General features: G+C 38.0%; 1 protein-coding gene across 4 annotated transcripts in view; it reads right to left on the bottom strand.

The window, feature by feature from the left end:
* SLC30A4 (solute carrier family 30 member 4) overlaps nucleotides 1-22,909 on the bottom strand; it is a 36,164-nt gene extending 13,255 nt beyond the window's left edge. Inside the window, exons 1-4 of one of the 4 annotated variants that reach the window (XM_074289545.1) lie at nucleotides 22,475-22,909; nucleotides 20,469-20,964; nucleotides 17,184-17,330; nucleotides 1,078-1,231 (exon numbers count right to left, since the gene is read on the bottom strand). In XM_074289545.1, coding sequence (XP_074145646.1) covers nucleotides 1,078-1,231; nucleotides 17,184-17,330; nucleotides 20,469-20,856 — 689 coding nt within the window. In that variant the 5' untranslated portion in view covers nucleotides 20,857-20,964; nucleotides 22,475-22,909. The other 3 variants (XM_074289544.1, XM_074289547.1, XM_074289546.1) reach the window with 3 other exon arrangements.
* Between the last annotated feature and the right edge of the window lie 4,598 nt (nucleotides 22,910-27,507).

Here is a 27,507-nt window from a genome sequence, read left to right on the forward strand (position 1 = left end):
TCCCACCAAATAAGCCTGGATGTGGGACTCAGCATTGCCATTTTCAATCTCTGCTTCCTCAGTCATTTCAGAAGAAACAGTTTGATTCAGCAGCTCCAAAGCCAGCTGAGGTTGAAAGGAGAGCCAAGTCTCCTCAGCCTGAATCCTGTGGAACCTTTTGCCTCCTAACTCTTCAGGACTCGAGGGCAGCTGTTTTCTGGAGCCCAGAGCAAAGCCAGCTCCCTTGTGTTGCAGTTAAGGCTGGGAGACAAGGGAGAAGGGTACCTCCTGTCACTCCTGCCCCCTATCATTCACCTTTCTGTGCTAGTAACCACCTTAAAAGGAGGGTGACAAGGCAATCTGCAGGGCATATGGGCGGGCATGAGGTTACCCAGCTACATCCAATAGATGAGATGTATATAGGAGTAAGAGGACAAACAGGGAGGGAGGTAGAAGACAAACAAAAAGGACAGGATGGAAGGAAAAGGAGTGGCAAGAAGACAGATGTAGGAGAAACGTAAGGAGGAGAAAGAATAGAAGGACATAGGGTGACAACAAACAATTCAGCAATTCTTTTGTTTAAAAACCCATCTCTGAACCTACCAATATTAGGTACACTGGGATTTACAAAGTTCCACAGGTTATTTCTAGACAGAACAAATATGTATGTGCTCAATGTTTGGTTGAAAAAAATATATACAGTGATAGCAACTAACTAAAAACAGCTTTCAGAAAGTGGGATATATTAAAAATTAAGCATTTACACATGCCACTTTTATTCTGATTTTACTGTTCATTGCACTTATATTGTGAAAACTAGTATTACTATCTCCAAGACCAGTTTCCTGATTATTTTGTTTTAGTCACACTTATGCTTGAATCAATAGTAGAGAGAAAATGAGAACACATATTAGTTTTATTATCCTTTTTGGGGAAAATTAGCACTTAATATACAATAAGCAATTTTAAAAACTAAAAATTCAAACAACTACTATTCATTTTTAAATTTTAAGATATGCGGTATTTAAATAATATTTATTAACATTAATAACAAATATAAAATATTCAACAGGGAAAAAAACAGTAAATAGAACTTACATTACATTAACTGCAACTCCAATGGCTGCTGTTATGAGCATTATATCTCCATTAATTTCATAGTTCATATGGATGGTTCTCTGCACAGCTTCATACAAGAGGAATCCCATAAGTATATAGACCAATAGAACACTAATAATAGCTGATAAAACCTCTGTAAAGATAAACAAGTTACATAGGCATATTTGTAACTAAGTAAAATTTATCAAAATATTATACATACTGTATTTACACTCTCTTGCTTCAAAGACATACTGCAATATGTAGTAGGATGGGAATTTAGTTTGGGAGTAAAAGGCCGAGTTAGATTCTTGGTTTCTTTCCTCTTTAAAAAAACAAAAACAAAAACCACAAACTTTTATTGAAATATTTTGTTTTTTCATGACTTCATTTTCCAAAGTATCTTTCTCCCTATCCACTCACAGAAAGCCATTTCTTAGCACAATGAACAAAACATCAACAAAACAGTTTAGCAAACTAACAGAAACAAAAACTAACTAGTTAGCAAAACTAGTTAACACACAAACACATAAGTGTAATGTTTCATAATCACAGTCTCCCATCTCTACAAAGAATTGGGGGAAAAAGGAAAGGATGGAGAGGGCAGAGAAGTGCTATTCATCTCCTCTCTTGAGCCAAATCATCACTCTAACCAGCTTTGCCTCTTATTATCTCTCTGGGTCTCAGATTCCTCATCTATATTAGAAATAACAAATATGCAGCCTAAACCAGGCTAACTAGGAAATATTTAACAAAATAAAAATATAATAAAATATATATATTTCATTTTAAAAATTAGTCACTATGCAGGCCACAAAAATCCTTAGGATAGGGATTAGTGGCCCTCATCTCTCCTTGAGTTTGACAACGAATTAGATTTCTTCTAAGGTTCTACTCTATCAAATTCTTCTCATTTCTGAAAGGCCTTTCCCCAACTTGACTTTCTCATTGTAGTTAAATTTCAGCCTTTTGGACTAGTGTCTCTGGGAATCTTCAGGAAGCCAAAATCAAAATTTCTTTGAAACTTTGGATGAAAGTCTATTCTTCAGTCATTGAGGGCTCAAGAAATGCTGCTTTGATGCCAAAGATAGTTATCAATTTTTTTTCCTTATTCAAACAATGTGCAAAGTGTGCTGAGCAATACTTATAGAAAGCCAAACACAAAGAAAAAAAACCCTGTCCCTGCCTACAAGGAACTTACATTCAAGCAACTTGGCAGTTCAGTGGAAAGAGAAAATTGGAGTCAGGAAGTTCAGACACTAATTTGCTGCATGACCCCCTCTATAAGTCACTTAAGCTCCCTGGCTCAGTTTCCTCAACTGTAAAATGAGAATAATACTCACCTCCCAAATTTGTTGCTAAGGATCAAGTGAGGAGAATTTTTGTAAAGTATTATAAAAATGCTATCTACTATTGATATAGATCTGTAGTATAAATATGTAAAGAGATACAAAAACAGAATAAAGCAGAATTAGGAATACAAAGGATTCAAACTTTTTCAGTGTTTGTGTTATAATCAAGGTTTTAGTGAACTGGAAATACTTAGGATTTCTAGCCTCCACTAGAAGCTAGCCTAATGAGTCTACATGGCTCCTTCCTACTCTAAAACACTAGGCTACACAACCATTTCAGCATCATGGAAGATGGATTCTAGAAACTGGCACTGGTTGGAGTCAAAATGGCTACTGATTTGATCCAGGCCAATATTAGACTAAATATTAGACTAGGGGTTGTTTTCTGCCTTGGTATGGCTGTGTTTCCCCTGAAAACATAAGCTCTTTAGTTATTGTTTCTTTTGTCTAGTTCTCATGTTGACAAGCCTGAGGGAACATTGAGCAATCTAGCCTAGCACAAGCTGATGACCCAGAAGTTTTTTCCCAATTCTAAAATTCTATGATTCTGGTGGGACAGCTAGAAGGCATTGTGGATCGAGGGCTGGGCCTGGAGTGAGGAAGACCGAGTTCAAACCCAGCCTCAGACACTTAAGAGTTATGTGAACTGTGTCATTCAACCTCTGACTGCCTCAGTTTCCCCATTAGCAAAATGGGACTCAGTCATGGACCCCATCTCCTAAGATCATTGAGAGGATCTGTAACGTGCTGTTGTCTCCAGAAGCTGCCGATCGCTCTCTGGGAGATCTGCTGTGTCAACTCATATCTCTCGACCAGATTCTTCTTCCTGTAGAGAGCAGACTTCCCTTCCTGCAGAGAGCAGCCTGGAGTCTCATCCAGAAAAAACTCTCTTTCCTCCAGAGCTGCCTTCTTTTATCCTCCCAGAGAATGGGTGTGGATTATGCAAGGGCTTCTGGGAAAAATTACTTCAACCAATGAACTTGCTCCTCCTAAGCATGCAAGCTCTTCCCCAGGAACTCACAAGTAAAACTCCCAGTCATGGCAGGAACTAGAGAATTGTCAAGTACCAACTTAGCACTTAGGAAGAACCTAATATCTCATTATCTCATTAGCACTTAGTAAAAACCTAACAAGGATCAAATCAGATCATAATTGTAAAGTACTTAGCACAGTGCCTGGCACTTAGTAAGTGAGTAAAGTGAGAGTTGTGTGGGTGCTATTATCATTGTTTTAGCAGCCCATTTTTCAGATGAGAAAACATAGAGATGTTTTCATCTCATATGAAATGAAGAGATAAGAAAGCAAAACTTTAATATAATTTAAGTGTCAAAAATAGAATTTCATACAAGGTCTTCTACTTGAACAAAAGGTCAATGCTCTGTTCTGAAATGTCTTTAATGAAAATACGTGCCATGACAAAGAACAGAAGTTTAAGTATATGGAGCTTCATTAGCACAAATATTTCATAGTTATGGTAATCAAATTATGGAAATTCAAAATCAGTTATGCAAAATGCCTTACAATGTTTACTATACTGTGAATTTTTAGAATACTAATTCAAATTTTAAAGAGTAAAGCTTTAGTTGGGCTGAATAACAATAAAATCAAAATAAAGGAAAGAAAAATCAAAATAAAGGGAGAGAACCCTCCACAAACATTCCAAAACTGGGGAATCTTGCACCTGCTCCTAAATTAGGCTTGGCACTATCCTCAATAATTTAGAAAGGCCATATCCTCTTATCCTGGGAAACCCTACTTACTAAAAAACTATAGTTCCAAGCTAAAAATAGTCTTTCCCATGGTGGCTCTAATATAATTAAGTATCACAAGGGTTTTTACAGCTGAAAACCTACATCCATTTAGTGCTTTGAAATGTAGCAAGTGCTTTCCTCACAATAATTCTTTGAAGTAGGTCCTGAAGTATTGTTCCCATTTTATAGATAAGGTAAGATGACTTGATCACATGGTTATATAGCAATTGTTGGAGGTGGGTCTGGCAAAACCTTGTTTCCAGTCCTGGATTCTTTCAATCATACCAAGCTGTATTTCTGAGTTAAAGATTAAGGATAACTTTGACTGCTAAGGATTCCTACTTTTATTATGTGGTACTTCAGGAGATGCTACTATACCAGTCATGTTCCTTTTTCATGAATTATTAAGGGAATCATTTATACCACACAATCTCATTTCCTAGAATAAGAATGGAGAGATATTGTTTCTCTAATTTTTATTCTAAAATAACTCATCTGTTGAAATTGCCAAACACTGTATTGACAGGTTCTAAAAAAATACTTTAAAAGATAACATGAATATATTCTAGAAACTGAGACACATATTTAAGATTAGATGCTTACTACATAAATGAAGATTTTTAAGATGTAAAAAGAAATTCAGCTTTGCCGAAAGAGATGACTGTTTCTTTATATTTTAATATTAAGTTTAACATGAAATTATGGTAAATATAGTAAGGTAGTTAAGTTTATCTAGTCAGAATAGATAAATCCCTGTGCAAATGTGTGGATTTTTTTTAAGATTTAAGAGGAAAAAAATTTTCAATCAACAGTCAAATTATCATCTGCTCAGTATTTTCATTCCAGCTCTGGGTTGGTCCCAGGTCACAGAATCTACAATTAGGATGACTAAGATAAAAGGAACATATAAAGCCAGACTGAAGAGTTAACATTTTTCATTTTCTAGAGGAGACCCAAGCGAGTTTCATAATGTAAAACTCAGGAGAGATCTGTGTAGTTTAATATTACCCCCATTAGTTCTTAAACAAGCCTGAAAGGTCATGTTTCAATCTGAAGGGAAATTTTACTACATAATTAAAAACTCTTGAAAGAGATGTTTTTAATGGAAATGTTGGCAAGCCTTTTATCATAGTAATTCTAAAAAGCTTTGCTACTGTGCTCTATACATTATTTGGTCCTCATTAAATTACTTATCCATGGCAAAACTAGAGGGCTGGGGGAAGGATTAGATAGAGTGAATGAATCTATGCTGTTTTTCCACAAGTAACTGAAATAAAAACAGATCTTTATAATCAGATCCGGCTAAGATGCGTTCTGAGTTCAGCACAGAAATCAAACATTTAACATCTCACACACCCTCAACCCTCCTCCCCCCAACAACAATAACAAATCTCTCAGCAGGAGATGTGATCTGGAAGAGCTGGAGATATTGAGAGAATTCAGCTAAGACCTGACAGTTAAAATGCTTTTTATGTACCTAAAGAAACAAACATATATACACACACCCAGCTGCCATTTGAAAAAGACGAGTTTTCACATACAAATATCAGGATATATGGAATCAGAGATAATTTTGACTCATAAGAATATGATTGGAAAACAAATGAATCTAGGCTTCTTGACAGTTCCAAGGGGTGGGGCTACCTATGTTATAATATAGAACCTCAATTCATATTAGCAGTAAATTTTTTATTATTCTTATTAGCAGTAAAATAGTAAAATTACTCCACTTCAATTACACTTTTCTGTTAGCTGAAAGTACTTTCAGTTACTAGTTAACTCACAATAAAAGATTCTAGACAATCCTGGATACTAATATTAAACATAATTATTGTACAATTCATATTACAATAATTATATAATAAAGTGAGAAGCACTTGGTTGAGGAATTGTAGCATATGTGTGGGTCCTTTTTTTCCTTCTTTCTCTTTGGTGAAATTAGGAGAATACACTGGAGAGAGAGTACTGGCCCCAGAATCAGGAAGACCCAAATTCAAATCCATCCCAAACACATTTACTAATTGTGTGATCCTGGGAAAGCCTGCCTCACCTGTAAAATGGGATCATAATGGCACCTACCTCACGGGCTGCTCGAAGAATCAACCAAGGTAGTATCTGTGAGGTATCGAGCACAGGGCCTGGCACAGCGGGGGGCTTAACAAATGTTCATTTCCTCCCTCTCTCCTCTGGGAGGAGAGCAGATCAGTAGAAGAGAGGCTTGAAAGGCTAAGAGGCTCTACCAAACAACCACGGACATTGTACTGTATGCATGCTGTCATGGTTATTTTAGCTAGCTGTTGAATACCAATTGAGGGCTTCCTCTGTGAGATCCTACCTCTGAAGGACCTTGACTCTTTCTAAATGTATTTTAGCATTTATCAGATAATTCTTTTTTCCTATAGGACAGTAAGGTCCTTGAGGACAGGGAGTGCCTTATTCCACTTTATAACCAAAGAACAGGATTCAAATATAACTTGCCAAACAGAACTCTGTGAACAGACTCATTTGGGAATTGTTTTCTCACAGATTCAGTCCAATACAAATAAATGTGATATGATGAATTATCTGTACCATCATTAGCCTTCTCGACTCCTATACCCATGTTGCTCAGCAACAGAGAATGAAGTCTGTGAGCTAGTAGAAATTCTTATTATCTAATCTCAACTAATCATCACATTTCACTGTCAATTCTCTAAGTTCTTACCTCAATCACCTAACATGTGTATCTCAAGACTTTAGGGAGAAACATCAAGGGCATCTCTTCTAATTTCTTTCATCTTCCATATTCCTTCTTCACACTGGCTATGAAGAAGTGACGCTCCTTGACAAGCCCAATCCAACTTGTGTATCCTCAATCCTATTTCCTCTGAGAATCTGCCCAGATCTTTCCTCTCATCAGCTCACCTACTTCATCTTTTTTGTTCACTTTAAAATCTCTGCCTATCTACCAGCTCCTTTCCTCTTGCAAATATGATTAACTTTCTTCATCCTTAAGAAAACTTCATAAGACTTTATGGTACCTTCAACCTAACTGCTTGCCCCTCTCCTAGGGGAAAAAAAAAACATACCGACCACCTCCATCAGTTCTCAGCTCCTTGAATTTAGCTTCTGACTCCTTCATTTGACTAAGAGTTTTCATTCTAGGGACACTTAGTTGATGATTAGTCCCCATTATTCTATTTGCACACCATGCAGTTCCTGACTACTGTTATCTCCTATATACATGCTCACCATCTCCTGTGCTGAATCCATTTGTCAGTCCTTGGGATGTTAGGATTCTTACAAGGTACTAAGACAGTGGAATTGATAGAGACAATAATTATCTAATTTAACATGGTTCAGTATGATTGATCTGATCCTACTAAGGGATGTTATGCCAGAACTTGAAACAAGGCACTGAGTGGAATTGAGGAGACAGTGGTTAAATCTAGTTTAGCATTGATTTAATCCTACAACAAATAATGGTTTCTTAGTGATATAATGATTGGTATACACTCAGTGTGGGGCATATAAGGAGGGGGTCTCAGGGCTAGACACACAAGCCCACTAGAAACTCATTCGGAGGAAGTTAGAGGCAGAAGCTGGCAGAAACAAAGGACTAGTAATAGGAACTCTCGGAACCAAGGAGAGAGATAGGCCTCTAAGAAAGCTAATTGGGCCCCAGGAAGGAGACAAGACTTAAAAGGAAACAATAAAGGATTTGGACTTTTAACTCCTGGCTACATTTGGGGTGATTACTCAGAACTGAAACGAAGGCTGCCACCAGAAGCCCCCCAAGAAACCTGCTCCCAGAAAACATTATATTTTAAGAAGTTTATATTTTAGAGAAGAATATTACACTTGGGTTTGGGTGTTCTTGAAGACTAAACTGCTATTTTTCTTCTCTTTCTTTTAGACCAAAGGTACTTAACCTGCAGCCCAAAATCTTGCTTTTAAAAATATTTTGATAGCATTTTTTAACACAATTGAATTCCTTTGTAATTTTCTGCATTTACAAATATTTCAAGAAAGGATCCAAAGTTTCTCCAGACTGCCAAAGGGGACCGACCATGACCTAAAAAAGTTAAGAACCCTGATCTAGACTCTCTCTACATGATTACATCTCATGAATTCAGATTATTAACAAATAGGTGATGCCAGACCTAATTTCTCTCCTAAATTCCAGCCCAAAGTCAAAACTCTAAGCCAATAATTTCCCTCTGGACATACCACTGGCATCTCAAACTCAAAACACTAAAAATTAAAATTATTTTTTCCAATGAATCACCCCTATTTCTGTTAAGGGTACTATCATCCTCTGAGCTGCCCAAGTTTATAAACTAAAATTCATCCCTGGTTCTTCTCTCTCCCCCAGTTATCAAGCCTTGTTGATTTTATTTTCACAAGATATCTATCATCTCTCCTCTTCTGTCTGCTCACTTGACTACTTCCCTAACACAAGCTGTTAATACCATTTGCATTGGTCTAACCTGTTCTAAAAGCTAAAATGGGCTCCCTGATTCTAGCATCTTCCTTTTCCAAAGAACTGCTAAAAAAACACAAGTCTGACCATCACATTCTTTTGCTCAAAGATCTTCAATGACTCCCTACTGTTTCTAAGAAAAAAACACACAAAAACTCAACTATATGCTCAAGGCCTTCTACCATCTTGGTTCCAACTTATCTATCCAGACATCTCTAGCATTATTCTCTTTATTGATTTATTGTCTAACAAAACTAGAGACTAGGTGTTCCCCAAACTTTCTGTTCCATCTTTCTACTCTCACTTTTGCCAAGGAAATCCCTCGTGCATAGAAGGCCTTTTCTTTCTCATTCTTCTCCACAAATTTTTTTCCTTTAAAGCTCCACTCAGGTACCAATTCTTCTACAAAGACTTTCTTTGATTACCCTAATTGTTAAAGCAAACATTCATTGTGTATTATCATGTTGTGCATTGTTTATTGTGTATTATTTGTGTACATGTGGCATCCCTCTTCAGAATTCTTCTGATTAAAGTCAGGATCCATTTCATTTTTACTTTCTTGGCAGAGATTTGCAAATGCACACATGTTTTAATAAGTGTTTGTTTCCACCACAGATTCTCTCCATCAAGAAATCAGTATTACTCATTTATTCTAAATACTCCTAAAATGTATTTTAAGTACATGCAAGGAAGCACTTCTCCAAAAATGAAAAATCATCAGTATCCTTTGCCTTCAAGGAGATAATGGAATAGAAGAGATAAGATTCAGATACATATAATACAAAGTAGGAGATGAGAACAAAAAGAATATCTATACAAGGTATTCTATTTCACATTTGGCTGGAGATGAAGAGTACCACAGAGGGAAGAGAGAAAAGATCCTGAGAAGGGCCCTGGAAAGGAGCAGATTTCAATAAGCTGAAGTGTAGAGTCCTTTGATAGAGAACAAGTTGTGATCTCTGGGCAGTTAGGTACAATGGATAGAGCTTAGGACCTGGGAATTCAAATTCTGACTCAAAAGCTTACTAGCTGTGAAATCTTGGGCAAACCATTTTAACCTTTCTGTGCGTCAGTTTTCTCATCTGTAAAAAGAGTATAAAACACATGTACTTCTTAGGGTTGTTATAAGGACAGAACTAGTGCTTATAAAAGCGCTCTCCAAACCTTAAAGCATTACATAAACATTAGCTATTATTATTTCTTTAGATTGTGAGCTAAGAACAAAAATTTCAGTTTTCCATTTTGTTTTCCTTTTTATACTTAGTGTTTATTGACTGACATAAAATGGGAGATAAACAGAGCCAGATTTCAAACTATATTACAAAGCAGTAATCATTAAAGCAATCTGGTATTGGCTAAGGAATAGAGTGGTAAATCAGTGGAATAGATTAGGTACACAATATACAGAAATAAATGACAACAATAAACTAAGTGTTTAATAAACCCCCAAATCCAAGCTTTCAGAGCAGAAACTCCCATGGTTCAACTTTAAAAACTTCTGGGAAAACTGGAAAGCAGTTTAGAGGAAAGTCATACACCAAGATACGTCAAAAATGGATATGATTGAAATGATCAAAAATGGTCAAAATGGATAAATGGTTTAAAAATATAAAGGGTAATCTGAACTGATACTGAGCTAAACGAGCAGAACCAGGAATACATTATACACAATAACAGCAAGAATGTGCAATGATCAACTATGAAAGACTTGGTTCTTTTTAGTAGTTCAGTGATCCAAGGCAATTCTAATAGATTTTAGAAAGAAAATGCCATCTAAATCCAGAAAAAAAATGATGGAGATTAAATGTAAATCAACACCTGCTATGTTCACTTCTTTTTGGTTTTGTTTTCTCTTCCACAGTTTTCCCCTTTTATTCTGACTTTTCTCTCCCAACAAAATGTGTCAAAAGCAATGTGTATTAAAAACAAATAAAAAATAAATGTAAAGTGTGATCTATATGCAAATTAGGGCAACATGGAATATTTTACCTGTCAGATCTATAAGGGAAGAACTTATGAATAAATAAGAGATAGGAGGAAAAATGAATAATTCAGACTACATGAAGTTTTAAAAGTTTTAGCACAAAACTAATACAGTTAAAATTAGAAATATTATAAGAAACTGGTAAAGAATTTTTATAACAAGTTTTTCTTGTTATATGAAGGTCTCATTTCTCAAATATATAGGGAACTGAACCAACTTTACAAATGAGCCTTATGTGAAGGTCTCTTGTTAAATGAAGATCTCATTTCTCAAATATATAGGGAACTGAATCAAATTTACAAAAAATATGAGTCATTCCTCAATTTATAGTCAAAGGATATGAAAAGGCAGTTTTCAGAAGAAATCAAAGTTAGTCACAGTTATATAAAAAATGCTTTAATTCAATTTTCATTATAGAAAAGGCAAACTGAGTTACCACCTCCTACCTATAGACTGACTAACATGAGAGAAAATATGATGTCGAAAATACTGGTACATTAACACATTGCTAATAGTTATGAACTAATCCATTTTGGAGGACAACTTGGAACCAAGTCCAAAGAGCTATAAAATTGAACATTGCTTCAATCCAGCAATACCATTATTAGATCTATATCCCAAAGACATCAAATAAAAGGGAAAAGGACTTATGCATACAAAAATATTTATAGTCTTTTTGTGGTGGCAAAGAATTGGAAATTGAAGGGATGCTCACCAACTAAGAAATGGCTAACAAATTGTAGTATGTGATTGTGATGAAACACTATTATGCCATGAGAAATGACATGCAGAATGTTTTCAGAAAAACCTAGGAAGACTTCTATGAACTGATGAAAAGTGAAGTGAAAAGAACCAGAGAACACTACAGTGTTCTGTAACAATGGTCAACTGTGAAAGACTGGGCTACTCTTGTCCATACAATGATCCAAGACAGTTCTAAAGGACTCATGATGAAAAATGCTATCCATCTCCAGAGAGAATTGATAAACTCCAAGTGCAGACTGAAATGTACTTTTAAAACTTTTCTTGATTTTTCCCCCCATGTATATATTTCTCTTACAACATGACTGATATGGAAATGTTTTGCACAATTTCAAATGTCACATGTCATATTACTTCCATTCTCAAGAATGGAGTAGGGAATAGAGGGAGAAAACTGGAAACAAAATTTTTAAAAATTAATGTTAAAAAATTTTTACATGTGATTGGGAATTCATTTAACAAAAAAAAACAAAACAAAACAAAAAAAAAACAAAACAAAACAGGAATAGCATCTGCCCCTAACTGTTGAGAAAATTATTTTAAGGAATAAAAACCTCCCATTTTCTAAAAATCTTTGTAATCACTGTATTTTCATGGTTACTGTTTAATTTCTCTCATTTATTTCCACTATAATTGTACCAAACATTCTAAGAAAAAACTTACTGAAATACTAAAGAGGGGAAAGGGACCTGTGTGTGCCAAAATGTCTGTAGCAGCTCTTTTCATAGTGGCTAGAAACTGGAAGATGAATGGATGTCCATCAACTGGAGAATGGTTGGGTAAACTATGGTATATGAAGGTTATGGAATATTATTGCTCTGTAAGAAATGACCAGCAGGATGAGACTTACATCAACTGATGCTGAGTGAAATGAGCAGAACCAGAAGATCACTATACACTTCAACAACAATACTGTATGAAGATGTATTCAACATAAAGAAGATCCAACTCACTTCCAGCTGATCAATGATGGACAGAAACAACTACACCCAGAGAAGGAACACTGGGAAGTGAATGTAAACTGTTAGCACTACTGTCTATCTTCCCAGGTTACTTATACCTTTGGAATCCAATACTTAGCGTGCAACAAGAAAATTGGATTTACACACATGTATAGTATCTAGGTTATACTGTAACACACGTAAAATGTATGGGATTGCCTGTCATCTAGGGGAGGGAGTAGAGGGAGGGAGGGGAAAATTTGGAAAAATGAATACAAGGGATAATGTTATAAAAAATTACTCATGCATATATACTGTCAAAAAATTTATAATTATAAAATTAACTTTAAAAAAAAGAAAAAAGAAAAAACTTACTTAAGGAAACAATGAAAAGGATCTGGGTAAAGAGGGATAGAAGAAAATGTAAGAAAATTATAAAGATCAACCAAGACTTATGTGAAGAGATATGAAAAGATATCCTCAATCAACTTCCTTGTGGAAGTAAGAGGTCCACAGGTATTACACATTATTTTTGGATTTTTTCAATGTATAGAACAATTTTGTTGTTTTTCCCCCTTTCTAAAAAAAAATGTCTTTCTGGGAAGATATACAGATAAGAATTTGACTAAAGCCCTCTGACTCCAAATCCAACTTTCTTCCCACAATAACACATGATGATCTAGTCACTGGAGTACACTGAGATCAAATGGACAAAAAGTAAACAGGTGAGTCTGAGGAACAGATCACAAGCCTCAAATGATTTAGTAATGATGAGATCCTGATTTCAATTACTAAGTGTCAAGCACTGGGCTAAATATTAGGTATACAAATCCAGGCACCTGATGGGAATGTTATCTGACAAAGGCAGATCAGCTAATAATTATCTTATGTCTTCAAGATGACTTCCTTATTCAAAAGAAAGGGGAAATAAAGAAAATCAATTTCGATTTTCCATCAACAAACAGGAAATGGTAGCTGGTGTGGATATGAGAACTTCGAAGAGAAGTGACTTCTTCTGTAATTGGTAAGGAGAGAAAAACCAGATTTGGTCTGACATGCCCTAGATTTTTAATAGATTTCAAATTGTTCTGTGAAAGAATAGGTAACATCACATGGACTGAAATTCAGTAGAGGAAGTCAGTCCAAAAGAGTTGGAAAATCAAAAAGAGAAAATTCCAATGAGGAAAAGGAGGGGAAGGTTATTTAAAGCAGTGGTAAACAAACATTTTGGATCACATATCCCCATAAAGCAAAGATTTTATACAATATGTTTATTTATAAATCATATATATGTTATGGTTGTTCTAGTAATTAAATACATTATAAAACTTTATGAAATATAAATTTTTGTATTATGAGATAAATAAAAAGATGAGAAATTTTTAAAAAGATGATCTTCATGGAAGCTGTAGAAAAGAAAAACTGGAGAAATGAGGAGAGGAGGAAAATTAGAAGAAAGGAAACATTACCCAACTGGAACTGGCCAATTGGGTCCCCAATGGGGTAGCTACCCACTGATGGTTGTTTGTACTTCTTTCTCCAATTGGACCATGACATTGGGAAGGGGATGCCATGTCTTGCAAGTGAATTGGGCTGGAAAAATGTACAAAGTGACCAAGCTTTTTTTCTCCTCTGGAATCATTTGGGTCCAGTGGCAAGATCACAGAAAGGGAACAGATGCTAGAGAGATGGTGTTGAGGCTGAAATGAGAAGACTTGACTACTCACTGAATGTGTGGCGTGAAACAGGAGATGAGGAGTTGAAGAGGACAATGAGATTGTGAGAACCTAAGGGACTGAAGATGATGATGCCCTTGGTAGAAAGATAGGTTTGTTGAGGGTTAACAGTATGTAAAAATCTGTTATGTATTACACAACCTATCCATACCTGCTCAGAATACTTGATTCACTGTTTTGCCTAAAATGAAAAGGAGAGAGCCCTTACTCACTGGTGACTGCTTCATAGCCCTTCTTCCCAGAGGCATCTACCAAAGCTCCAAAGTCAAGAGTTGGGATTCAAGAACTGGAGAGGCAATTTTCCTATTGGTTCTGTTTAAATACATCTTTTTTTTTTTTTTTTTTTTTCCTGCTCTTCTTAATCTTTATTTTCAGACTCTTCTACTTCCATCTATTTCACTTTCAACAATCCTCCATTCATTTATCTTCTTAACTTAGCACTTTTAAAGTAAAGGAAGTGCTTTGACTATAGAGAAACTTGCAAAAAAAATTAGTAAGTAAGAGTGGTCAGATTTGTTACCTCCACATATATACTGGTACTAAATGCTATTTGTAAAAATAAATCTACCATACAGAAACAAACCAACCATTTCTTTTGACACTTAAAATAGGATGTTCGAGGCTGGCAATTTGTCCCTGCCTCCAAATGAGAAGTAAGCATCTATAAACTTTTCAAATCTATGTAGAAATCTAGAGAAACCATTCTAAGATTGAGATCCTTCCTTATGGAGTTCACGGTCGGCTGTGGTTTGTAAGGCTTTCAAAGGAGCCAAGAATTTATTGGAGGAATCCCAGCCTATGGGAAACATCAGTTTAGGAAACTCCTGATGTGAAAATTCTCTCCCACTACTGCCCACGATAAGCAACTCATTTAAGTCTTGGAGAGATTCCCAGGTCACTGAGAGGTTAAGCAATTTGTTCATGAACACAAGGTTAGTGTATCAGAGGCAGGGCCTAAGTCCAGGTCTTTCTGAAGGCCACATGAGATGACACGGACATAATGTCCTCATGTAGCAGTACTATAAATTGTAGGACTGAAAGGTGCTCTCTGCTGACCTAAGCCAAACTTCTTTTTGAAATGGAGAAACCTCTAAAAAGTGATCAGCCACACCATATAGTTAGCTTGGGGTAGAGCTGAGTACAGATTCAAGTCTGATAACTTCCAGTATAACTCCACATAGTAAGGAGAAGATAAGTCTTATAATATTTGAGAGAAGGACAACCTTGTTTTGGATGAGACGATTTCTTTCTTTCTTTGTTCCTCCAATGTAAAATTGTAACAGATCAACAGAAACTATTTAGAAGTACCAGAGGACATATTCTATTGATATTCTTTCCCTGACCTTCTGGATAATAACTTTGGGATGCTATGCATATTAGAAGAATCCCTACCGCACCTTTTTCCCAGACCAATTTTAAAATAATTTGCTCACAAAGAAATGCTAGACTTTCTCCTCTAATTCTCCCAAAAGAGCACAGGAGGTTCAAATATCAACCTTTCCTGCCATGGAAGGCTCTAAAACTGCAGGTAAGATTAGAATTTTCATATACTCTAATCCTCCTGCCTACCTTCTTAGCAGGTGGGAGCTACCCCTGAGTCCCAAAGCCCTCTTGGACTTTGCTTACTCATTTTTTAATCTTAGAAAATATAAAGATCTCAATGACTATGTTGCCCAGACCATTCCAGCTGATAAGAAGGTATATGATCAGACAATGTTATTCCAGGAAGTCACTACAATTAATCATCTTGCATTTCTTGTGTTTTTTTTTTCCCTACTACATTAAAAAATTAATTTAAAAAATGTTTTTAGATCCAACTTGATTAAATGGGCATACAGTGTAAGTTTGTTAATGCTGGAGTTATTGTCAGTAATGAATCTCTAATTTCAACATACAGGGTTTAATAAGCCATATAAAAGGTTGAAATCTTCAGATCTCAATTGTAAAATTGTGCTGAGCATGCAAAGGGATAAGGAAGGCAGATTTTTACCTACCCCTTTATAGCTATCATGTCAGGTTAAATTTCAAGTTACACTCTGGTATACATGATAAAGCTTGTGGGAATCCAGATGACTAGAAGAGATTAGCACAAAGAAAAGGGGGACTGCCATATTGGCTCAAAAAAGCATTATTTCTACAAAACAGAACTAAAAGATAGTAATCACAGGCAACTACCAAAGGTATTAATTTAATTTAATTAGCAGCCCTTCCCTCCCTATTCCTGCATCCACACCATTTGTTCATGATGTTTCTCCTGTGTAATTAGTAACCATTGATTTTAATTTTATGTATTTTATAAATGATTATAAACTGTAACACATACTAATTAAATAATAAAAGGAATAAGAAAGGATCACAAGTATGCTTCACTTTCAAGTAAGCAAACTTTATCTTTGGAAGAAGTAAATCTGGACTATGAGATAAAAGTACAATATTCATTTTCAGAAGAAGTCAATGGCCAGAATCGCCATACTTGCAGGATATTATATGTTGCTTTAAGGTTTACAAAGTACTTCCTATACAGAGATGATTAAAACGCTAAAGCTTCTAAAGTTTGATTCAACAGAAACCCATTTGTATCACATATTTTGTGTGTGTGTGTGTGTGTGTATATATATATATTTTTTTTTACTGAGGCAATTGGGGTTAAGTGACTTGCCCAGGGTCACACAGCTAGGAAGATTTAAGTGTCTGAGACCAAATTTGAACTCAGGTCCTCCTGACTTCAGGATAGAAGATGGAGTATTTTGATGCACTGAGGTTTTACCTGAAAATCCATCAATGAAATTTAAAATGTACAAGTCTGCTTACTAAGGCAGGAAATATGTTGAACACAACTAAAAATCTTTTTGATAATGAAAAGATCACTATGAAAAATAACAATTTCTGTAGTACCATAGATGGAAAAGATGTAAAAGATTTAATTAGATTTATAAACTTCATGACATACCCAAAAAGCTGCTTTTGTAACAAAAACCAAAAATACCTTGTCTTAGTATGCATATGCCTTTCAACAACATTTCTTTAAAATTACATTTAAGAGTTTGGGTTCATTGGACTACAGTTAATCAAACAATGCTATAGACTCATACACTGATAGAAAGATGAATTCACTTACCTAAACGATGAAATCCAAAAGTGAATCTTTTGGTTGGTGATTTTGCAGAAAGCCATAAAGCCAGCAGAGTAAGTATGATAGCACTGAGGTCAGTTAACATGTGAAGTGCATCTGTCATGATTGCAAGACTATTTGCGATATATCCACCTTAACATGAAATAGGAAAAAAATAAGGTTGAATGAGTCAATAACCAATAACAAAGATTAGCAAACTAGAAATATTAAACTTTGCAAGGTCTTAACGATTCTAATTAAAGGTCTGAATGTAGAGAACAGACTCCTTCAAACCACAGGCTAACTTTTATTTTTGTCTTCATAATCTCACTCTTGGTGCCTAGTATACAGGAAATGTTTTTAAATGTTTAACTGTACAGCCCTACTGCAAATAAATGTTCACTGTAAGTGGTATTGTCAATTCCTCTTTCTCATCTACAAAATGTAAATTCCCAAACCACAAAATTCAAGTGAACGGTTTTGCCTATATGCACATGACATCTTATAATAGATAAAAAGATGTTATGTCACGTAGCAACACTTTTCAACAAAAGGAAAATGAATTTTTATCCTGAATCCAGAGGATATTTGGAAATTTATTCTTACAAAAAAAAAAAATACTAGTACTAAAGAGACTCACTTTACAGACTTATCAGACCCCTTCATTTTGGTTAAACCTTGATTTTGGTTTTTAATTTTTTAATTGATGCCTTCTTTTCATTCATTCATTTGAACATATATCTCCTTCCCCAAACTACCAAGTCTTCCCAATTCAGCGCAAAACAAGAGGATCTAACAGTTTATTTGCTACTATATACCCATGGTCTATCACGTTGGTAATGAAGGCCCTGGTAATGAAGAGAGAAACTTGCATACAGTAAGCAGAAGAAAGGTACACTGATACATTGTTGGTAGAGTTATAAATTGATCTAAGCATTGAAAAAAGTAATCTGTGATTATGCTCAAAAACAACAAAAAAACTGACTAAAATTTTTTAGACCCAAATTCCCACTGCTAAGCATATGAGAGGTCCCATATCTTACAAGATAACCACTGTAGCCTTTTTGAGATAGGAAGGAACCAGAAAAAACTAGGTGTCCTTTGATTAACAAATGGTTACATGAATGAGACATTAATCTGCAAAAAAATTGCTCTAGATGGCATCAATTAAGAGATAATTTTATCCATAACAATGGAGAAAAAAATCATTTCTTCATGATGTGAACATAAAAAATTTAGTGAGAGAAGAATTCAAATAATTCAATCCCAGCTATAGGAAGACCTGATTAGATACATAAAGATGAGATGAATTTAGAGAAATATAGTTAGACTTGTAGGAACTGATGCAGGACAAAGTAACCAGAACCAGGAACTATAAACAATGAGTATAAGGTAAAAGGAAAGAATAAAATGCAAATTAACACTGAGAGAACAAGCCTACTCACAGAAGATTGAGAAAATGCATCTCATAGTCACTGTAGGTGTCAAATATTATGTAGGCTAAACCTCATCAAGACAATCTGGGAGCTGTCAATGTATATATGGGAATTTTCAGTAGTAAACTATTATTCAACTCTCACTTTCTGAAACATAGGACAAGCCTCCTAGCATTAGAATAATAAGCTGTTAAATCATCTAAATCCATGTCTTTCCTAAAATCAGAAAGATACTAAAACTTTCTTAAAAAGTGCTACTCATATGTCAAAATAAAATGGTTGAGAAAATTGTATGACCTCTTTTGATAAAGCAGTACCTTGTAAAAAAGAGCCACTAGCCATTCCTCAGACTATGTATAAAACTTGACTCCAAGGTTCCAACTAATTGACAAAATCAAGTATTTCAGAATTGAAATGATGAGAATCAATGGCTGGAAAAAAAAATTCACTGTCACTAGACATTTATCATACACATCATGGTTCATGACATGTGAAAATGAAATCCCTTTCATGTGTGTGAAAGTGAAGCATCTTTGAGGGACAACACAGCACAGTACTTGGCACAAAGGCATTTAATAAATGTTTACTGACTAGAGAGGCTGCAGCTAGCTACATTAAATGGCTGTGTAAAAAAAAAACAGTGAACAGAATGCTCCCCAAATGAACAGAATGCACAAAACACCAGGATACCTACTGCTATCAGAGGACAATCTATATAAACTTTTTCTAACAGAAAGCTCACCAAAATAGTGATTTTCCAAAAAATCTTCAGAGTCCCTTAATGTTTAAAGTATTTCCCAGTGGCTAGTGGACCAGGAGTCAAGAAAATTTGAGTTCATAAATCCAGCCTCAAACATATGATGTGTGACCCTAGGATCTATCCTAGTTCCTTCATTAGTAAAAGAGGAATAACAGTATTATCTACCTTCTCCAAGGTTCTGTTTTGTTTTATTTATTTATTTTTTTTCTGAGACTGGGGTTAAGTGACTTGCCCAGGGTCACACAACCAGACAGTATTAAGTGTCTGAGATCGGATTTGAATTTGGGTCCTCCTGAATTCAGGGCTGGTGCTCTATCCACTGCGCCACCTAGCTGCCCCCAAGGTTCTTTTGAGGGTAATAGAGGTATTTGTAAAAAAAAAAAATATATATATATATATAAAACATAGCTAGCTATCAATAATATTAATATGTAATTAATGTTTATTGATAGCTATTAATTTAAGATCAATCTCTTGAATAATTAATCAGTCCAAGCAATTATTGCTTTATGTTTACTTTAAAGGATTCTGGTGATTCCCCAGACTCAAGATTCGACCATAATCAGGGTGTGGTGGAAGTGATTTCTAATCCTGGCTCTGTTCCTTTCTAGCTCTAGAATAGGATTAGATGACTTCTAAAATTCCTTCCAGTTCTAGTTTAGAATTCTGCCACTATTAAAGTCAAATGACTTCCTGCACCACCAATCCTTCTACAGAGATTTTTTTTCATCTGACAGGGTTCTATTAATTCAGTTACAGAAATGAGGGTCTGAGAATCATTTATTATCTAAAATATTTTTCAGGATTCAGAAATTAACTTTTAACTTGATCTTTAAACAGAAAAAAAAAAAAGATGAATGATACAATTCAGTTTAAAAGGTCTTAATCTTTTCCATTTGATGAAAGATGTTCTTGAACTTTAGGTTCTTCACTTTTTAGGCCCTCGGGTTGGCTAGTACATCAGAACAGTAACTTTGATAACTAGAGCTATCCCCCTGGGGGGAGGGGGGAGGGATTAAATTCCAGTCAGGAATGTCTCACGTTCTACACGGTGTTTGCAGGCCGGGCAGGAGAAAGTGCCGTACCACAACTCACCCACGAGTTCACCAATCATGAAGAGCAGATAAAGGACCCCGGCTATGGTCAGCCTGGTTTTCACCTTCCTAAGTTTCAGCAGCTCTCTCTGTTTGCGGCAGTTGTCACACGGATCTACTTTGACGCCCAGCTGGCTGCTGGGCAGAGGCGCATCCTGGTCCAGCAGGGAGTCGTCATCTCCCTGGAAGGCCAGGTGAGTGCCATTGATAGTTTCTGGCGTTTCCAGACCATCATCGGCAACTACAACGCGAAGTTTATTGAACCTGGGGAAGTCTTCATCCCCTACTTCGTCTGAGAAGTCGAAGGCGCTAGTGTCGTTCAGAAACGGGGGCGTGTCATCTTTTCTCCACCACGACCGGAGCCGGTTCCATAGGTGGGCTCGGGCCATGGCTGGAGTGCAGCTCTAGACTTCACGCCGCCCGGAGCCACCAGTCACTTGTGACTTCACTCGGAGGGAGATTTCTGACTAGGGCAAATCCGTCTGTTTCTCCCCATCCTAGGAAAAAAGGAGCAAGATAAAATTAAACGTTTCCTGGCTTTAGCTCTGGTTTGACCCCCCCCCCCCCCAGCTGGGACGCTCCGTCTAACTTCTCTGACGCTGCTCCGGCCCGCTCGGTGCTCACCGGGGAGGGGGGACCCTCACAAAGTTAGGGCGCTGGCGGGATCGGGAGGGATGGGACGGAATTCGGACAGCAGGAGCGGGGCAGAGGCTCCCAGACGGAGCCAGGACCGCCGGCTTCCGACAGAACTGGAGCGGGAACCCTGGGCGCAGAACGCGAGCCCACAGAGGGGAGCAGGACGCGGGGCTCTCCCCGGGACAGAGCCCGCACAGCGAGCGTAGGACACAGAGCCCGGAGAGGGCACCAGCCCAGGCGGCAGGCGCGGGGCTGGCTCCCAGGGAAGTCTGGGCACACGGGAACGCCGGTGCCATCCCCTCACCTGCACCCCGCCCGCCGCTCACTCACGGGAGAGAACCCAGGACGCTCTGCTGGAGAATCTCCCTCATCCGAGCTCGGGGGCCGAGCCTGGTGCTCCCTCCGAAGCCCGAGCCCGCTCAGCCCGGCGGGTCCTCCCTCCCCGGGGAGTGTCCCTCGGGGAAGCCGAGGCCAGATACCTGGGGCGCGCGGACGGCGAAGCCTGCAGCCCGACGCCTGCCCGAGAGCCCCCGCGCAGGGGAGAACGCATCTCCCGGCCCCCTCGGCCCGCTCCGCCCCTCTGCAGCAAGGTCAGCCTGGCGCTCCCGGCTCCTTTATCCAGCTCCGGGAAGGAGAGTGGGAGAGCTCGGCAGAGGAAGGGGCGGCGCGGCGCGGGGAATGCAGACGCTCGGCGTCGCACCGATCCGGGTGCCGGCTCCTCCGGCGTCCCACAGCTTTTGCGCTAGCGCAGCCTCCCACACCGAGGGCGCCTCCTGCGCCCCAGTGCCCCTGCGCTTCTGGATGTCCCCACCCCCTCCGCCTCCTCCAGGGGCAGCGCGCGTGCGCTGCAGTCGCAAACCAGAGCCGCACGAGAAAGGGAGGGGTCTGCACGAGAACTGGCCGGGGGACGGCGGGCGGAGGCCGAGAGAGCGCGCGAGAGCGAGAGCCCTCTTCCTGCAGTACCGAGGCACGCGCGCTCACGGCGGGCAGGGCGCGCACAGGCTAGCGCCTTCCTGCCCCGCCCGCTCGCCCACGGGGTCCCTGGTTCGCCGGACTCCGGGGTCCTAGGTGTGTGTCTCAGCTCCTTGCAACGTGGTCGTTGCGGCCATGGGGCAAGGCCTCTCCCTGGCTCCTGCGCCCGCTGTAGGCGAGGCTGTCGCCGCCTACCCGTCAGACCAGCCCGGACGCCCTTTCGGGGGAGAAGGGAGAGGAGTCGGTGTCTTCTGTGTTGTCCTGGCCGATTCCGGGGCTGCCAAAGCCCACGGCCTCTTGTGCGGCGGCCCTTGTTTCTAGTCCACTAGTCCCCGGAGCCGCGGGGAGCCGCGGGGGGAGGCGCGCAATCTCGGTACTGACTCCCGTGCAGCGCCTTACCCAAACCGCCGGGATCAGCACAAGCCTCAAACCGCGTCTCTGTAACTGAAGGCCTGTAACTGAACAGGCCTGACGAGTTGGCAGAATTTGTTGCACAGTCGAACTAAGTGAGAAGGGACCGACTTTAGCAGTCAGCAGTTCTTGGCTCCCGGTGTAGGCTTTTCACCCTCCTTTGCAGTGTCCGGGAATACTCCTGTAAGAAGCGGTTTCAGAAATTAAAGCAGGCGGCAACTGCGAACTTCAGCCTTTCTGTTCGCCAGTGCATGACTCTGGGAGAGTCATCGGACCTCCCCGTTTTCTCTCTGCTTCCTTGCGGGGACAACATCTGTAAATACCCAAATGTAGGAAGCAAGGATCCCAATTCTCTTGCACCGACACTCAAATGTACAATGGAAGCACCTGGATATAGAATAGCCTTTATTTCATCCCCATTGCCCTATCCCCAACCTCCTCCACTACATGAGATACCAAGGACTTAGAGGGAACCACGAACACGTACAGAAACGTGTAAAATATTCAAATAACCTGTTCCATTCCCTCAGGAGGGTAAACACAGTCCTATTCACATAGATCATTCACGCTGAACAATTAAGAACAGCAGGAAGTTGAGGCCGGGTCCAAAGCTCTTCCTACCTGACCTTGCCACCTGCTCTGCCATGACTTGGTTATTGTTCTCCAGCAACGGAGAAAATTTCTTCTAAGTAGGTGAACTCTCGAACTTTGGAACTCTTGAACTTGATTACCACATGATTAACCCCGCAAAAGCTGGAGAAATGGAAACTCAAGATCTCTCCTCTCACTCAAGCTCAGCTTGGCCATTGCCACATGCTTCTTTAGGACTTCTATCAATGCTTTGGCTGCTGCCAATATCTTAAGCATGTAAAGATGAGTCTCAAAAACTGGTGTCTGATCTATATTGATAAAGGCAGAAAGAGCTTGATATTTGAAGTCCAGAAACCTTAGACAAATTCCCTCCTTCTCCTTAGAATGAAGATCTGCTCCAAGGGCCATCAAACTGTGCATGCCCTCTGACCCAGCAGTGCTACTACTGGGCTTATTTCCCAAAGAAATACTAAAGAGGGGAAAGGGACCTGTGTGTGCCAAAATGTTTGCAGTGGCCCTTTTTGTAGTGGCCAGAAACTGGAAACTGAGTGGGTGTCCATCAGTTAGGGGATGCAAAATAAGTTACTGCATATTAATGTAATGGAATATCATTGTCCTACAAAAAATGATCAGCAGGGTGATTTCAGAGAGGACTGGAAAGATTTACATGAACTGAGGATAAGTATTTAATGTCCTTTCTGCAAAGTTGAAAGGTTCATGCTAACCTCCATTGAGATATAAGCCCAGTAGTAGCACTGCTGGATCAAAGGGTATGCACAGTTTGATAACTTTTTGGGCATAATTCCAGATTGCTCTCCAGAATAGTTGGATTCTTTCACAACTCCACCAACAATGTATTAGTGTCCCAGTTTCCCCACATCCCCTCCAACATTCATCATTATTTGTTCCTGTCATCTTAGCCAATCTGACAGGTGTGTAGTAGTATCTCAGAGTTGTCTTAATTTGTCATTTCTCTGATCAGTAGTGATGTTTTGGAACACTCTTTCCATGTGAGTGGACTATAGTTTCAATTTCATGCATCTGAAAATTGTCTGTTCATATCCTTTGACCATTTATCAATTGGAGGAATGGTTCGGTTTCTTATAAATTAAGGTCAGGTTCTCTATATATTTTGGAACCTTTAACTGTAAAAATATTTTCCTAGTTTGTTACTTCCCTTCTAATCTTGTTTGCATTAGTATTATTTGTACAGAAACTTTTTAGTTTGATGTAATCAAAATCTTCTATTTTGTGATCAATCATGATCTCTAGTTCTCCTCTGGTCATAAATTCCTTCCTCCTCCACAGGTCTGAGAGGTAGACTATCCTCTGTTCCTCTAATCTATTTATGATCTCGTTCTTTATGCCTAAATCATGGACCCATTTTGATCTTATCTTGGTATGTGGTGTTAAGTGTGCGTCCATATCTAATTTCTGCCGTACTAATTTCCAGTTTTCCCAATAGTTTTTTTCAAATAATGAGGTTTTTTTTCCCAAATGTTGGTATCTTTGGGTTTGTCAAACACTAGATTGCTATAGTTGTACCCTTTTTTGTCCTTTGTACTTAATCTGTTCCACTGATCTACCGGTCTATTTATTAGCCAATACCAAATGGTTTTGGTGACTGCTGCTATATAATATAGCTTTAGATCAGGTACAGCTAGGCCACCTTCATCTGACTTTTTTTTTCATTAATTCCCTTGAAATTCTCGACCTTTTATTCTTCCATATGAATTTTGTTATTTTTTTCTAGGTCATTAAAATAGTTTCTTGGGAGTCTGATTGGTATAGCACTAAATATATAGATTAGTTTGGGGAGTATTGTCATCTTTATTATATTCGCTCCGTCTATCCACGAGCACTGAATGTCTTTCCAGTTATTTAAATCTTAAATTTCTATCTTATCCATATTTCCCCTTCAATCATCCTGAGACCTTCACTTAGCAAAACTGCAAAAGAGATGGGGGTGAGATTTTTTCACTCCTCCAAATGTTCCTGGTTGACACACAAATCAACTCAGAAGCAAAACTGGAAAGGAATCAGATGAAGCTGGCAACCTATATCTTATTTTCCACTAGCAACCCAAATTCCTTGATTCTCCATACAGTCCAAGCATTTAATCTATAGTTTAGCAGGGCAAACTCCTATGAATTCAATGTTGATTACATTTACCATATTTAGACACACATAGTTTAATTTAACATTAAAGATGAGATATAGAGTCTGTTTTGCTCCTGGACCCTAAATTAGGCTACAGGACTTTTCCATATATATTGTCTCCCTCATTAAAGTGGGAAATCCTTGAGAAGAGGGGCTAGCTAACTTTTCTATTTCTATCTTTAGCTCTTAACATTGTTCTTTGCATAAAGGTAAGTGCTTGATAAATTTTTCATTCATTCAAACCTAACTAATTTACCTGGAAAATGTGTGTGTGTGTGTGAGAGAGAGAGAGACACACACACACACACAGAGACAAAGAGAGAGAAAGAAACAGAGAGAGAGAAGAGAGAGGGGGAGAGAGAGAGAGATGATGATGATGATGGTGGTGGTGGTGGTGGTGGTGGTGGTGGTGGTGGTGGTGGTGGTGGTGGTACAGAACAGACTTTCAATTTTTAGCAACATAGTGGACTCCAGAAATGACAAATCCTTCTAGCAATGTGTATTTCAGCACAGTATAGTCTTGGAGAATTGCTGATAATGAAATGGTTGCTGTATAACATCCACAAAATTAATGAATGAATCCAGTTCTTCCTGAAGTTAGTTTGTGCTCTCTCTGATTTTTTAGAAGGCAACTTGGGATGTTGCAATGTCTCAGAAATATTTTAGTTATCTAGCCCAGGTGGGTTAAATCTTAGACTACTGAAAGGGTTACTAGGTATGAGTACTAAGCCTCTATGGGTGATCTTTGTAAGATTGTGGAAAATAGTAAAAATACCAATGGATTAGAGAAGGCAGATGTCCTTATTTTCAAAAAGTAAATAGAATGTAATCTTTTTTGCAGGCTTCTGATTTGGATAAGTGGAAAAATTCTAGAAAGTCCTCAGGGTATATTGATAGAGAACCAGTTCTGGAAGACCTGCTTTCTAGTAATACTTACTGGCTATGTGATTATAGGCTAGTCATTCAGGCTCTCGTTACTTCCAGAAAACAGTCCAAAAGACTATATAAGTGAAAGAGTAAGTGTTGGTCTGTATTGGTTATGGAAAATTCCTTACTACAAATTCCCTATATCATTGTAATCCTATATCCAATTCTAAAAAAGTAAAAAAGAAAAAAAAGATTCTGGAATGCATTATTTTTTAAAGTGTATTTTAATTTTCATATGAGTAAAAATTGAATTTTACTCTGTCTTATCTCTGAAAAATAAAAACAAGATCTTTGTAACAAATTTACAGTTAAGCAAAACAAATTTCCAGAGTGAGCATGTCTAGTTCTTCACCATTTTGAATCCATTACTTTTTAGTCAGGAAGTGAGAAGCTATCATAGAGACAGTCCCTTATTTGAAATAATTTTTGTTATTGTTGAGATATTTGAGTCATATCTGACTCTTTGTGACTCCATTTGGGGTTTTCTTGGTAAAGATATTGGAATAGTTTGCCCTTTTCTTCTCCATCTCATTTTATAGAAGAGGCAAACAGGATTAAGTGATGCACACAGGATCATACAGATAGTGTCTGAAATTGGTTTTGAACTCATTGAGATGAATCCTCTTGACACTAGGCTGACACTATATCCATGGTACCACCAAGCTGCCCAATTTGAAAGAATGATGACACATTTATGTAGAGGCCATATATCATCACTTCATAACTATTACAATTATATACACTTGTCTTGAGGTAAAGAGTTGTTCAAGGGCCTGAAGGAGAATACAGATAAAGGTAGAGAGATTGGCAATTCTGATAATTCTCTAAATTAGAATTGCTCGAATTTAAAATGTTAATTTGTTTTTTCACTTTCCCTTTTATTGATTTTTTTTTTTGCTTTATTTTTATATCACATACATTTACAGATTATGTTCACTTCTCAAGAAGTCTCTTCTAACAAGGTAGAGCTAAATAAAACTAATCTGATAGTCTGTACTATATTTCAACAACTGTGAAAAAGTTGTTTTTTTTTTTTAAATGAACAGAAATGCATTGGGAAAAAAAAAAAAGGAGAAAACAAATTCCTTGCAACAAATGTGCAAATAAGCTAACAAATAAGCTAAACCATTTCCCTCAATGGCTATATACTGTAACTTTTGATTCATAGGGCCAATTGTTTGAGACTCTTCCCTTATTGGAAATTGTTTACTCAATATCCATGTCTCTGTGAAAGGCAAGTAGAGTTGGAACTGAAGAGAAAAGAAATTTCAGCTTTTCTGATTTCTGAGAAGATCTGACATCCACAGATGAAGAAACTGGGGTTTTCCAAAAGTGAAATAACT

This window comes from Sminthopsis crassicaudata, chromosome 2, assembly GCF_048593235.1.
Source record: "Sminthopsis crassicaudata isolate SCR6 chromosome 2, ASM4859323v1, whole genome shotgun sequence".
In the NCBI taxonomy this organism is placed as follows: Eukaryota; Metazoa; Chordata; class Mammalia; order Dasyuromorphia; family Dasyuridae; genus Sminthopsis; species Sminthopsis crassicaudata.